The sequence below is a fragment of the Notolabrus celidotus genome, chromosome 1 (assembly GCF_009762535.1).
Source record: "Notolabrus celidotus isolate fNotCel1 chromosome 1, fNotCel1.pri, whole genome shotgun sequence".
In the NCBI taxonomy this organism is placed as follows: domain Eukaryota; kingdom Metazoa; phylum Chordata; class Actinopteri; order Labriformes; family Labridae; genus Notolabrus; species Notolabrus celidotus.
The window spans coordinates 40,609,534-40,623,991 of record NC_048272.1 but is presented as its reverse complement, the minus strand read 5'-3'; the positions used below and the strand labels follow the sequence as shown (position 1 = coordinate 40,623,991).

The 14,458-nt window shown below is 38.8% G+C and overlaps 1 protein-coding gene and 2 long non-coding RNA genes across 4 annotated transcripts in view; 2 read left to right on the top strand and 1 right to left on the bottom strand.

Annotated features, from left to right (window-relative positions):
• The window catches only part of LOC117821998, a 135,500-nt gene extending 127,266 nt beyond the window's left edge, over positions 1 to 8,234 (top strand). Inside the window, exons 2-6 of one of the 2 annotated variants that reach the window (XM_034696606.1) lie at positions 5,311 to 5,335; positions 5,722 to 6,166; positions 7,224 to 7,292; positions 7,766 to 7,912; positions 8,048 to 8,234. In XM_034696606.1, the coding sequence (XP_034552497.1) occupies positions 5,849 to 6,166; positions 7,224 to 7,292; positions 7,766 to 7,912; positions 8,048 to 8,143 (630 nt within the window). In that variant the 5' untranslated portion in view covers positions 5,311 to 5,335; positions 5,722 to 5,848 and the 3' untranslated portion in view covers positions 8,144 to 8,234. Of the gene's footprint in view, positions 1 to 5,310; positions 5,336 to 5,709; positions 6,167 to 7,223; positions 7,293 to 7,765; positions 7,913 to 8,047 lie in introns of both variants that reach the window. The other variant, XM_034696599.1, reaches the window with a different exon arrangement.
• LOC117822410 lies at positions 2,999 to 4,487 on the bottom strand. The gene is made up of 3 exons (XR_004633167.1): positions 4,363 to 4,487; positions 3,737 to 3,824; positions 2,999 to 3,339 (listed from the first exon to the last, which is right to left on the bottom strand). It is a non-coding gene; the product is annotated as an uncharacterized LOC117822410 (long non-coding RNA).
• On the top strand, positions 6,388 to 6,800 carry LOC117822514. The gene is made up of 2 exons (XR_004633199.1): positions 6,388 to 6,556; positions 6,748 to 6,800. It is a non-coding gene; the product is annotated as an uncharacterized LOC117822514 (long non-coding RNA).
• Positions 8,235 to 14,458: the final 6,224 nt, after the last annotated feature.

Here is a 14,458-nt window from a genome sequence, read left to right as displayed (position 1 = left end):
TGGTTAGTTAAGGTGAAGGTTCATATTTAGTGTTGAGGCTTGATGGTGAACTTTTGGGAGGGAGAGACGGTTTTACACGTCTGAATGAATGGAAGTCGTCATGTTGGTGTTCTCTGCCCTCCAGGCTGCTGCGGCGGTCACGTGACTGAAAACTATGAATTCTGTTGGCAGTGCTGACAGCAAACTTTAATTATGTGGTAAGCATTAGACAAAAAAATCTACATTTTAAAATGCAATCTACAGACCTACTGATTCCACTTTAGGCTCTGAAATCAGGTCTTTTTGACTACATGAACAGAAATGCATACACACAGGAAGGTGGTCTTCAAAACTATTGTGAACTCCCCATATTACATGCTAACGTGTTCAAATGAAATACCGCAACCTCGGAGAAATACAAGTTACTCCTATTTCAGTCTGTCATCAATGAATTGGAATGGTCACGGTTCGGTCACCAACAAGTGGTTTGCGCGAGCGAATATTGGCGGTGGCATATGCATAACATTTCAATCGACAACGCCTCTGGCTAAACTAGAGCACCACAATTCACGTACTAACACAGTAACAGTAAAATCACGTTAACTCACCTCTGCAGGCATGTGAAGGTATGATGTCGAGTTTTCAGAAGCACATGCCTCCCACTCTCCGGGCTTCCATCTGCACACTGCACGAGAGAGTTGTTGTCTCGCTGTCCCCTGCAGCCGAACTAGTCACAACAATGATGCCGGGCTTTCACTTCATTGTCGTCGCGTTCGTGTTCAACGCTATCAGGACATTCGGATAGCCTTCAGCTATCTAGTCCTGATTAGCCCCTTAGACTGTAAATAAAAGATTAGCCCCCTCCTCCATCTTTGAGCGTGTGATTTCAGGGTGAGCATGCGCGTTCTTCTTCTTCTTCTTCTTCTTTTTCCTTCTTCTTCTTCTTCTTCTTCTTCTGGATGCGCGTTCCTCTCCTCACTTCATGCCTAACGTCAGCCAACCAGCTGGACCAGAAGAAGCAGAGATGATGCTGGTTAAAGTGTAAATGATACTAAGAATTAAGATTAGTATTATTGATATTATTACCATTATTATTATCATGACTATAATAATTTACTATTTAGTTATAACATTTTAATTTTTTGTTTATTCATTTATTTATTTTTTTTATCAAATCGATCTAATTACTATAATTATTATTATTATTATTAGTTGTAGTAGTATTTCTCTTTATTTATATTAACTCAATTTCTTACTTGCCCACTGAACTAGTCCCCCCTTCCTTTTTTATGGATATCATTGATCACATGTAAACATGTATTATTCCATATAATGTAAAAAATAAAAAAAACTCAAGTTTTTAGTTTTTTCCCGCCTTTCCCTCCTCTGCTCCCTCGCGACCATAAGTTTCCATGGTAACTCCTCCTGTCAAACGTATAGAGAGAAAAAACACTTTATGAATCATTTGGATTCGAATGAAGACAGAGAGCAGTAAGTGTCCCTTTTTTATCTTGAATTTAGAACATTGTAAGCTTCACAAAAAACCTGTATTATTTAAATACATTTCTGAGGGTTAATGTTTCATTTTTAATTAGATTTCTTTATTGTGGGGGTCTTTAACCTTTACTGGGCCTAGCAATAGTCTTGAAAATAAATAGTTTCATCTTCTTTGCCACGACAGGAGTAAATTCAAATGACAAATACACCAAATAGGTGATGTGACATGTCTCCCATGTTAAATCATACAGTTATGGTAACAATTGTGCTCAATATTGAGTATTAAACAATATTTATGGTCAAATCTTACATATCCTGTCATAGTTTTGGGATGTTTGTCTGACGTTATCAATTATTCCAGTCACTATGTGGCTATTACACAGCTACTTAAATTAATTATTACTTATATTACTTAGTACTTAAATTTGTATTCTTTTTATTTATCTATTTTATTTTATTTTAATTGTTTCTCTATTTGTGCTCAATTACTCTTGAAACACTCTTGCCACTATGTCTGTGTTGCTGCATCAACCAAATTTCTCCATAGGGATCAATAAAGCATTATCTTATACTATCTTGTCTAACTTACTTAAGAAAAATGAAACATTTTGGTTCAAAATGTTAATTTAGAAGACGTTTTTGTGTATGTCAAGTCAAAAATTTGTATTAAAAATAATTGTTGAGACATTGTTTCAGATGGGTAGTAGATGAGCAGTGTCCATAACATAGGAGTTTTTTCTTTGTTTGGTTCCCTCCTCTTGACCTACTTTCTGATTGGTCAGCTCGCCACAAGCCAGTTGTCCATTGATTGGTCAGTATGGACCTCGTCAGTTGTCATCTGGTTGTCATCTGGTTGCCATGCTGCTATCCTCGGTGTTGCCAACTTAGCGACTTTGTCACTATATTTAGCGAGTTTTCAGACCCCTCTAGTGACACATTTTCATAAAAGCGACTAGCAACTAATCTAGCGGGATTTCCTGGTTTTAATTTAGTTTATTGAAGACTTTGACGCGAAAGTATGTATTGTTCCAACTCTTTTCAACGGGCATTGCCGTGTAGCTGCAGGTAGAGGAGGGTGCGTTCCACCCTTTCCACAGACAGACTGTAAATGTAGTGCGCATGCCCGAAGTGTAAGGACAGGCTACTGTAACAGCTCCCAACTACAAAGACAGGCACACACAGAGGTTGATGAAGGTTACACTAACAAAGTAATGTGTAATACATGCATCATGGACAATAGGTCAGCTTTTTCATGGCCACTACATTTAGCCAGGCGACCACATTTTAACAGAGCAATCCTAGCTACATGCACTATGTGAAAACTTCCATATTCAGTTACTGTATGTTCTATTTTACAGTTATACATGATTGTAGTTGGCTCTTTCTGTATTATTCTTTATACATGCTTGTTCTAAATTTCATTTGTCTAATAAAATAACTTATTTGAATAAATTAGAAGTACATGTGGTTATTGTCTACTTCATGCAGAGCAAATGTGTTTTGCAAACACTGGAAACAAATCTGATAATTCATAAATAACTTTTTTATTTCAAAACACTGGTCATATACAAACATTTACAATTCCACAGGTATGATGCAGGTGTTCGTCATGAAAGACATATAACTATAAAGGAACCTAAAAGGAAGTGACCCCAATAGATTAAAAACATAATTATGGATATGATATAAACATAGTGTTGTAGTGGATGTAAAGGGTAAGTGTCACAGTTCTCTCCCCAGGTGTGTTAGGTGTTTGATAAGCCAGTTTGAAATTGAATTGTGCAATTGTTCTCGTATACTGGTCCACGTAGAAAGGCTTCTCTTTGGTGTGATCATCCTCACAGCTGGATCAGCTCTGAGGTCCTGTATAAACACAAACCAGAGGTCACATCTAGGGTTTCAAGCTTTTATTCACCTGTGGTGTTCTCTGGTTCTGCCTGCTTTACAAACACTGCCCACATTGCTCAATGTACAGTATGAAGTCAAGATTCATGAAATGTAAGTTACAGGTCAGACTTACAGTGTGCATGAGGCTCATTCACATACAGTTCCTTTAGTTTTAAATGATGTTATCTTTTTGAATCCAACTCTCCCTGTGATCACAACATGTGCTAACAAATTCATTAATTAATTTCCCCTGTAGGTAACAGTATAGTTTCATTCAGTCGTCTTTACAGTATGCTGTTAGTAGGTGAAAGCTAATGACAACTGTAGACATAAACATCTATACAACATACACTGACGTATTACACCTCCTTACTTAAGTTTCAGGTAGTCCAGGTTTGATGGGAGTCAAAGGGTAAACGGGGGCCTTATGGGGTGTTGAGGCTGGCAAACCTTTCGTGTATCTATCGGAAGGAGAAAAAACATTCAGGCCCCAAAGTTCCTATTATTAGGCTGCATTAGTTCAACATTATAAATGAAATACACTGTCAGCAGTTATGTTAGCTGTGGTTAGCGATGTACCACCTCACAGGAGCTAACAGGCCTGAGGCTGAATCAATAAACATGCAAACAACGTATGCTAACAAAGATCCAACAGCCTAAGAGTATGCATGCAGTTACAGCTCTAGATTTACACTTACAGACATTATACCATCATGTTCCACGATGACAGCTTGCACTGAGTGTCCAACCATTAGCTTACAGACTCGGCTTGGGAATGCTAGAGTGTTACTCTACATACGATCCAAAGCTTAAACTCTGATGGACCTAAAACATCCAGTTATTAGCATTAGCTGATAGCAGGACTTACCGTGTGGTATACATACTGCTTGTGTCTACAATAGAAGCTACCTGGGAATATTACATGTGTTGTAATGGTTGTAATGGAAAGATCGTTTGGCAAGTTAGCACAAGCTAGCCGCCGGTGTGTTTTGCACTTACCTGTTCATCAGAAAGCAGGCTGACTCTGCGTCTCTCTTCATCCCGAGCTGCTCACAAAGTGAAAACCAAGCCGCTTTCACCCCCCTTTAGGCACACGGTTTATCTGCTTGGCGTTTTTTTTCATTGTATTTCCTTCCGCCGCGTAGCTTCTGTTATCGCTGCCGGTCTGCATAGCGTCCACTCGCTTCTATCAACTCCCAAAGTCACCTGCGCACTAGGCATGCTGTGATTGGCTGAGGTAACCACGCCTCCTCTCTGCCCAGAAACGTCCCGAGACAATCAAAACATTAGAATACAGGCAGGGGAGGGGGTCCCTGCAGACACAGACACTACCACACATGTATAGAGGCCCATAGGTGTGATAGTGTCTGTGTCTGCAGGGACCCCCTAACCAAACTCAAGAAAACTAAATACAAAAAATAATAAAACCTAAGTTATACATACACTAAATGTTAGCCAGGTGGGGCCGTTTGGAGTAAGAGTACATTTTGGAGAAAGATTTTTTTGGCTTGATGGTTTTTAACCTGATAGCCTTTAGAGCCTTATTCCTGAAAGAACCATACTTAGAATTCTAAAGGCTTGTTCATTGTTGATTTGTATGTGACTTGAATAAAGCGCTGTGAGATTTAATTTCCGTTTTGTTTTTTCATTTTGACTTAAAGTGATATCACCATTTATTTATGTACATATTTTTGATTGCTCAGGTTGCCCTGAAAAATGATATATCTATACCTTGATATAAAAGGGTTGCGCTGATACATGCATTATTTCACAAAGAGACAGGGCACAATAAAAAAAAGCAACAAAAAAAATGACAAGGAGATCTAAAATGATGAATGATAGATGTATGAATGATGTGGATGAATACGTTTACCAGTTAATGAAATTATATTATGTTCAAATTAATGAAGGAAATCTGTGAACTCATTCCTATTTTTCTCTTCACAGAAACCTACCCAAAATCCAGGATGAGGTGAGTGTCTTTCATTCAAAATATTCATTCATTCATTCTTTCATACATACATTCATTCATTCATTCATTCATTCATACATACATACATACATACATACATACATACACACACATATTCATATTCACATATAGCTGGACAGACATGTACACAAACACACAGGCAGACACCAATACACATTTACACACACAGACACAAACAGGCAAGGAGGCACACTCACACAAACAGACACACTAGGACAGACTAACAGAGTCCTTATACTTATTCTATACTTATACTTCCCTTCTTCTTGTTATTATTATTATTATCATTGTTATTATTATTATTATAATTATTATCTAACAGCTTTGGTTTTGTTTCTGTCCTTTCTCTCTAGCATGGACTTCAGAATACTCAAAAGCAAGACTGGGAAGCCCTATTCCAAACTCCCACCTCTTCATGTAGCTATTTTGTGTAGCAAGGAGGAGGAGAAAACCCTGTCATGGAGTTTCAGTGGAGAGGGAGTCTCCTAAGGAATGACCAAAAAAAAACGGGTCATCGCGATTACTGATGGAAAGGAGGTGGAGAGAGTCGTGGTCTTTGAGTCGGTCAGCCTGCAATTTGTAGATAAAAAGGGATACATGTTGACGGGGTATGCCCTGAGGGGGGAGAACCCCCCATTCAGCATTAATTTCACAAGAGAAACAAAACTGTTTAGCTCCGTGGGAGTGCCCATTACCCCCGATCTGGAGGAGAGAGGAAGGCAGCTCCTCTACCCACCATCCCTTAAGTGCAGCCTTCTTGCTGCAAGAGAAGAAACTGCAATGGTTTCAGTTCAGGGGAAGATCAAAGAGGTAAGGTTTTATTTCTCTCTCCCTCTGTTCTTCAATCTATCTGTACATACAGGACACACATACATACATACATATGTGTATATACCATAGACTGTATAAAATATACAAATGTATGTTTGTGTGTCTGTGTGTTTATGTGCGTGCGTGTGTGCATTCATTCATTCATTTATTCAGTCATTCATTCGTTCATACATACATACTGTGTTGCCTTTCAGGCAAAAGATTGTTGAGACTTTTATTTTGGTAAGGCTACTTTTATTTTGAAGGCCATTTTGTCATGTGTGTAGACTGCGACTTTTTTCTAGTCATTTCCAGAGAGTCAATTCAGTGAGAGCACATGGCTTTGTTCTCTTCCTTTTCGGACACTGTAAGCGCCACAGACGCAATGTCGTAAGTATATAAATAATTTATGTAATAGTTTAATGATAATTTAAGGTTAAAATATTATATATATATTATTTACATTTAAAAAAAAAGCATTTCATTTGTTGTAATTAAAAAGAGAATTCATGTACACGTGATTACACTGTGAAAACCACGTAAAATCAACAAATTGTAAATTTTTGTATTGTTTATTACAGTTTTCACTCTATCTGTGTATGAAGATGAGCCACAGTAAAGCCACAGGAAACTATACTACGACTCAAGTCCTCTTTGTATAAGTTAGAGTTTAGCTGGTTGGACAGTCGCAGCTCCTACGCTGTAGCGAAGACAACACACATACATACATACATACATACATACATACATACATACATACATACATTGATACATACACACATACATACATACGTACATACATACATACATACATACGTACATACATACATACATACATTGATACATACATACATACATACATACATACATACATACATACATACATACATTGATACATACATACATACATACATACATACATACATTCATTCATTCGTACATTAATACTTACATACATACATACATACATACATACATACATACATACATACATACAAACATACAAACATTTCAAAACAATGATCCTTTGGTCCTGTTGTGGTATTTTTCTTCTCAGGTCTCCTCAGTGGGAAAAGTCCAGGTTGGGAGGGACTTTGTCCCAAGAAAAACCTTGATGTTGGAACAAGTAAGTTCTCTGTCTTCTCTTTCCATCGTTCTCTGAAACTCAAAGTCTTCCTCTCCAAGAAATTATTTTTAGCTCTAACTAGGTCTGGTCCAACCTGAAGAAGCCTTACATACCAACTCCATTTTCCTTTTTGGATCAAGCTTTGAATTACCATGACCTGGATGACTGAGAACCTTCACACACTTTCTCTTGCTCCTTCTCTTTTACTCTCTCTCTCTCTCTCTCTCTATTTCAGAATTTCTTTTTTACCTCTGTCTCTGTTTGTCTTTGGTCAGCTTGGGGCTTCAGAATCAAAGAGTGTCCCTGGATAAATTTAAAATAGAGAAAACAAAGTTTCTGTAACACGCTCAAAGGAGTTTTTTAAGATTTAAAATGTGAAAGTGTAGTAAGAAAGAAATGTTAAGAACATGATTAATAAGTTTAGCTTAAATATACAACAGATGCATTTAACCCACTTTTTTCTTTTACATTAGGAAGCCATCAGAGTGCAGGTGACACTATGGAGGGAAGCTGCACTGTTCAGTGTAGCCATAGGGGCTCAGGTGAGCTTTACTCACCTGAGAGGGAGCCAGAGTCCCTATGGCTATGGACTGAACTCCACAGTCCATACAACCATGGAGGTGGGTTCTGAGTCTGACTGTTGGCAAAACTTCTGTCTTTTTGATAAATACTATTGGCAGTGTGCTAATATATTGTATTAATTATATATTAATTATATATTATATTATTACCCAATTGTAATTTTGTTCCAACAGGAAGCCTGCTCTGAAGAGGAGGTCAATGCCCTTGGAACCATGGAGGCTGAGGGCAGGCCAGGGATGCTGCATCTATTGACAGCACCTCATTTCTGAGGCATTGTGGAGGGAGTTGGAGGCTGATTTCAAGGAGCTGCCATTTTATTTAAGGATAATTTTGAGGGGAGGGGTAAATTACAGAGGCGGAGGTGGTGGGGAGGAAGGGGGAGGAAGCAGAAGGAGAGGACAAAAGTAAGGGAGAGGGGAAGGACAGGGGGAGGGATAAAATAAGGGCCCAGTAGAGGGAGAATTCGTTGTTTTTTAAAATGTTTAATGTATTTGTTTAGTTTATAGTTATTTGAGTTTCATTCATCAGTTTTGGTTATTTCTTGTTATTTGTTGAATAAATTCTTTGTTATTAATTGACAGTGCTTTTGTTATAACAAACTAACTTAATTTAGATTGTTTTTAAATAAATTATTTCATTGCAAAATAGACAGTATTTAACAAAGGTTCAAAAAAGTACATAGAACATGACACAATTAAATGAATTAATTATTTATATTGTCACATTGTGTTATTTTAAATGTTAAAATATGTGCTGCTATATAAAGAGTTGCTAAATTGCTTTTCATTGTTTCACAACAATGTCAATAAAGATCTATTCTATTCTAATAGGAAGACAGGGCACCAGGGGTTTGATGAAAGCAGAATATTGACAGGATGTAAGGTAATCTATAAAAGAAAAATAAACATAGATATATTAAAATGAGAACATAATGGTTAGTATAGGTTGAAGTGTTTTAGTTATTTTTTTTACACGAGCTGGATAAGTCTTTAAGCTTAAGCTCTGTTTATTTTTTAACACATGGTCTGAACAGTGTTGTAGTATAATAATAAGGACATGATAAAGGTTTGTAGTGACTTTCAGGAGTCTACACTGTATAACAGTGGAGTTATTGAATATTATTTTGCAATAAAAACTCCCCAAAAATCTGAAAAACTATATCCTCAAACGAAGGGTTGTAGGATATTCAGAGGGACATGATAAAGGTTTGCAGTGACTTTCAGGAGTCTACACTGTATAACAGTGGAGTTATTGAATATTATTTGCAATAGAAATGCCCTAAAATTCAGAAAAAGTGTATTTTCAAACCAAGGGTCAGGGTTAGTTTGTTTAATGGCTTTTATTATTATACAGATTCCTTTTGGCCAAAAAGATGCTGCAGGTTGTGTTTGACTGGACAGCAGCAAGGCGCCAGCCAGCCTTATAAGTGCGAAGGTCTGTCACTGACTAGTTGAGTGACTGATGAAGTTGCTCTGTTCCTGTTGTAGATCAGAGCTCAGACACGAGCCTCCCTGAGGAGATTTCAGACAAGAAGAAAAGGGGGAAAAAGAAGGCACTGAAAGAAAAGAGTAAGTTCTTTAACATTTCTCAAGGAAAATCCATATACACTACCATTCAAAAGTGTAGAATCAGCTGTTACATTGCTGTTCTTCTTCATTCCCTCAATGATGACTATTTTAACAGATAAAAACAGTATAATTCAGGGGCCTCATTGCAGAAAAAAATCCTAACTGCTTGTCCTATCTTAACTTAAAAGTGATAATATTGATAACATTTAGCACCCCTCCCCTCCCCTTCCATTGCACTTAAAGTCTGTGTAAAGCAATAATAATTAAAGCCGCAAGCGGCGATGAACGGGCCCTCGCACACCCGCAGCCGCCTACGCGAGCCACCGCCGCCTACGCGAGCCACCACCTCCTACGCGAGCCAGTGCCGCCTACGCGAGCCACTGCTGCCTACGCGAGCCGGTGCCGCCTACGCGAGCCACTGCTGCCTACGCGAGCCACCACCGCCTACGCGAGCCGGTGCCGCCTACGCGAGCCACTGCTGCCTACGCGAGCCGCCTGATATTAGTTCCCACGTGATGCGAAAGCACGATCTGAGAGTATACGCTGGCTTAGGTGGTGCAAATGTTCCAAGTTTCTGGCAGAGTGACAAGAAAACCTCCAAACTTGACAGTGTCCCACGCCCACAATTTCAGTCTGAACAGAATTCTTTTAACAGTAATCTAATCCTCAATATGTCTGCTATAGAATGTGCTTTATTTGGACATAATCGGATAAAAACTCTAGGAGGAGCTCTCAAAAGTATGCACCCTTATTTTGGCATTTTTGCTGCTGGATCTCCTTCCTTGGTTGTTTAAATGAGTTCTGCAGGGCTTTTTTCTCACTTGCATTTTGATGCCCCGCCTAAACACATGCCACGTGCACAATTTTAATCGGACCAGAATTCTTATAACACTAATTTAATCCTCAATGTGTGCTATTGAATGTGCTTTGTTTGGACTGAATCGAATAAAAATAAAAATAAAAAAGTATGCACCCTTATTTTGGCTGCGTTTTTTATGTTCAAAGCTAGGTGGCGCTCTTCCTGTTGAGTTTGGGATATGGGTGCAAGAGGCTTTTTTGTACAGCATGATGTCCTGAATATGCATAAAATTTTTCACGCATGTAGCTCAAAATAACCCCTATAGGGAGGATTTTTTGAAATCTGTAGGGGGCGCTAGTGAGCACATTTTTTGGACTTTTTGGCCAAACCCATAAAGTGTCGCAATTTTTCCCTGGAATGATGAGTGTCTTGGATGAGGTGAAATTACGTGCATATTAAAGTCACAAAAATCAATTATTTGAGGGGGTTTTTTTATGCCCCGCCCCAAAATTTGCAACGCCCACATCTTTCGTCTGAACGGAATGCCTTTACTTTGTGTTAATCGTCAATGGGTTTACTGTAGAATGTGCCTAGTTTGGACTGAATTGGAGAAAAACTCTAGGAGTAGCTCTCAAAAGTATGCACCCTTATGTTTTCCCCGTTTTTCAAATTCAGAGCTGTAGGTGCGTTTCAGGCCCCGCCTCAACGCATGCCACGTTCACAATTTTTGTCTGACCAGAAATCCTTTTACACTAATTTATTCGTCAATATGTCTGCTATAGAATGTGCCTTGTTTGAACTGAATCAGAGAAAAACTCTAGGAGGAGCTCTCAAAAGTATGCACCCTTATTTGGGCCCCGTTTTACACATTCAAAGCTGTATGCGCGTTTGATGCCCCGCCTCGACGGCTGCCACGCCCAGAGTTAGTTTTAATCGTCAATATGTCTGCTATTGGTTGCCCTTGGTGTGGACTGAATCGGAGAAGTGCCTTCGGAGAAGATAACATTTGAACGCACCCTTGTTTTGACCGACGTTACCCGTTTTTTTTTGTTCAAAGCTAGGTGGCGCTCTTCCTGTTGAGTTTGGGATATGGGTGCAAGAGGCTTTTTTGTGAGGCATGATGTCCTGAATATGCGTACAATTTTTCAAGCATGTAGCTCAAAATAACCCCTATGGGGAGGGGTTTTCGGAAACTGTAGGGGGCGCCAGTGAGCACATTTTTTCGACTTTTTTTGCGAAACCCATAAAATGTCGCAACTTTTTCCTGGATTGACGAGTGAGTTGGATGACGTGAAATTACGTGCATTTTAAAGTCACAAAAATCCATTTTTTGACGTTTTTTTTTTATGCCCCGCCCCAAAGTCCGACACACCCACATCTTTCGTCTGAACGGAATGATTTTAATTTGTATTAATCCTCAATGGGTTTACTATAGAATGTGCCTCGTTTGGACTGAATCGGAGAAAAGCTCTAGGAGAAATGATCAAAAGTATGCACCCTTGCACAGACCCATTTTGGAGCAATTTTGCCTGTTCAAAGCTAGGTGGCGCCCTTCCTGTTGAGTTTTGGACTATGGGCGCCACTGACTTTTTTGTGCGTCCTGATGCCATAAATATGTGTAAATTTTTTCATGCATGTAGCTCCAAAAACTCGGCGCGCAGCGTGTTATTTTTACCTCTAGGGGGCGCTACTGATTATTTTTTTGCGAGACCTATAATTACCCGCAGTTTTCACCAAGCCCGATGAGTGTGCAAAAATACTCGCGCTTTCATTAACGTTCAGGGGTCCAAAACCCCAATTTTCATTTTTCTGCATCCCTAGGGATACAATAGGGCCTTCGCCACCACCAGTGGTGCTCGGGCCCTAAATATGTGTTCTGAATCTGCCTCCGGTAGGCGATATAGAAGTATCCGCTAACGTAATGTTAAAGAGCAAAGGTGATCATCGTCTTGTCATGCCTGTATCTATGTTAACGCAATTAAAAAAACAGATGAATAGTAATTCTTGGGTAAGGCTGTGTTTGGAGGCAATCCCACATCCATCCATCACTGTGCTGATTTGACGGCTAAGAGGCTCTCTCTCTCTCTCTCTCCCGTTCAGATGACCTCGAAAAGGCCCAGACAGAGGACACCAAGACAAGATACCGCTTCTTTGGGTACTTGGCGGCCTCAGACTCAGAGTCCTCCGAATCAAATAGTTAAATCCCTGACTATTCCAGGTCACCCCTACAAGTAACGGCTTGAAATTGTGTGTAAATATATATATATATATACTTATTTATATACTATTTTTGTGAAAAAAGAATTAATAAAGTCATACCATCTAGCAATGTTGCTCCAGCTTTCCATGTCTTGTATTTTCGGTGACTGACTTATATTGTGTTAATATTTACTTTGTAAACAACTCCTCTTCCGTCTCAGAAACTTTCTTTACCATTACTTCTTTGCAATGTTTGGGTCCAACTTCATTTTGAATGGTACAATAACACTAATTAATCAAGCTGACTGAACAAAACTAAAGGAAGTTCAATCCATCCATTATCTTGACCACTTATCCTGTTCGGGGTCACAGGGAGCTGACTTCGGGCAGAAGGCAGACAACTATTCACGCACACACACACACACACACACACCTACGGGCAAGTTAGAGAGACCAATTAACCTGGTGAGCATGTTTTTGGACTGTGCGAGGACGCCGGAGTACCCAGAGAGAACCCACGCATGAACAAAGAGAACATGCAAACTCCACACAGAAAGGCACCTGACTGGAACCCGGAACCTTCTAACTGTGACAGCGCTACCCACTGCACCACTGTGCAGCCCGTATGTTCAATCATCAGAAATGATTTAGACTGTGAGACAAAGAAAGTTCTCATATGAAAATAAACTCTAAAATAATGATTATTGAGAAAATAAGACATTTTTGACATATCAAGAATGTTTACATCTAGCAGTTTAAACGTGCCCACTCAGTTTCCCCTAGTTGGTGTCAAGTTTGGAAAAAGACCACAAAACAGACTGGGTTTGTTGGAATAGAACTCTATTCCCCAGAGGAGGCAAAATATGACAAACAGAAAATAATGATCTTGACTTGGTAGCCTTTAAAATACGTGCTTACTAGGGGTGAGCCAGAGTAAGGATTTGCTTAGTCGAATCTGATCCATCAGATTTTGCCCATAGTCGACGAATAGTGGAATGTTTGTTGTTTTTCCTTATTGACCCAAAGTCTGCATAATGGTGACCGCATGACAATATTACACATAACCCTTTACAATTAAGAGACTCATACCTTAAAGTAAAAGGGACAACAGAATATTATAAGCATAAAACTTAGATTTTTTAAATCTATATTGCAAAAACAACGAGGTGATGAAGGAGAGAAAACTCAAATAAGGCCACCATCCTTTAATTACCAGGGGAGATTTAATTACCACTTTAAGGAGATTTAACACTTCAAGAGCTGTTCTCAGAATTACATTAAATAAGTCTATATTTATATCAAAATAGGATATATGAGACACTATTTTACAGGAAACAGGAAAATAATGTAAAATTAGACATTGAGCAACCCCATGGTTTGAATGGAATGATCCACGTTTCATATGCAAATATTCCACTATGAGATTGGCAGTTGACTAAGGCTCGTTAGAACGAATCGTCCAATATTCGACTATTTGGGGTCACCCCTAGTGCTTACTGATGAAGACATTTCTCCACCGAGTGTAGGCTCACCAAAAGCTACAGTAATAAAATATGATTATATTATAAGTTTGTATTATATCAACCTTGTTTTAAACGTAGTTTAATCATGATCTCTGGGAAATGAACTGCATTACCCACAATCCTAGACTGTCACAGAAACATCTTCTGTGTTTTTTTTCTCTCCATGGCCTTCAAAATAAAATAATGTTATATGGGAATCTGATATGTAGCGCTTTATGAATCATAATGGTATCACACTATTATTGGTTAATTATGTGTATGCTACTTACATACATTATTTAAGCTGAATTCAAAGATAAGCCACTGTTGGAATTATGCTGTTGACAGTCAAAGACCGCTTTATTTGCCCAACTGGAATCAGGAAACTTATTTTTGAAGGAAGCTCGTCAAGAAAAACATTAAAGCTTATTAAATATCTTCAGAAAAAAAAAAAAACATCCTGAGAAAAGCTACATGCTGCATATGTCACCGGAGGATGAAGCTTGCCAAAAAGAG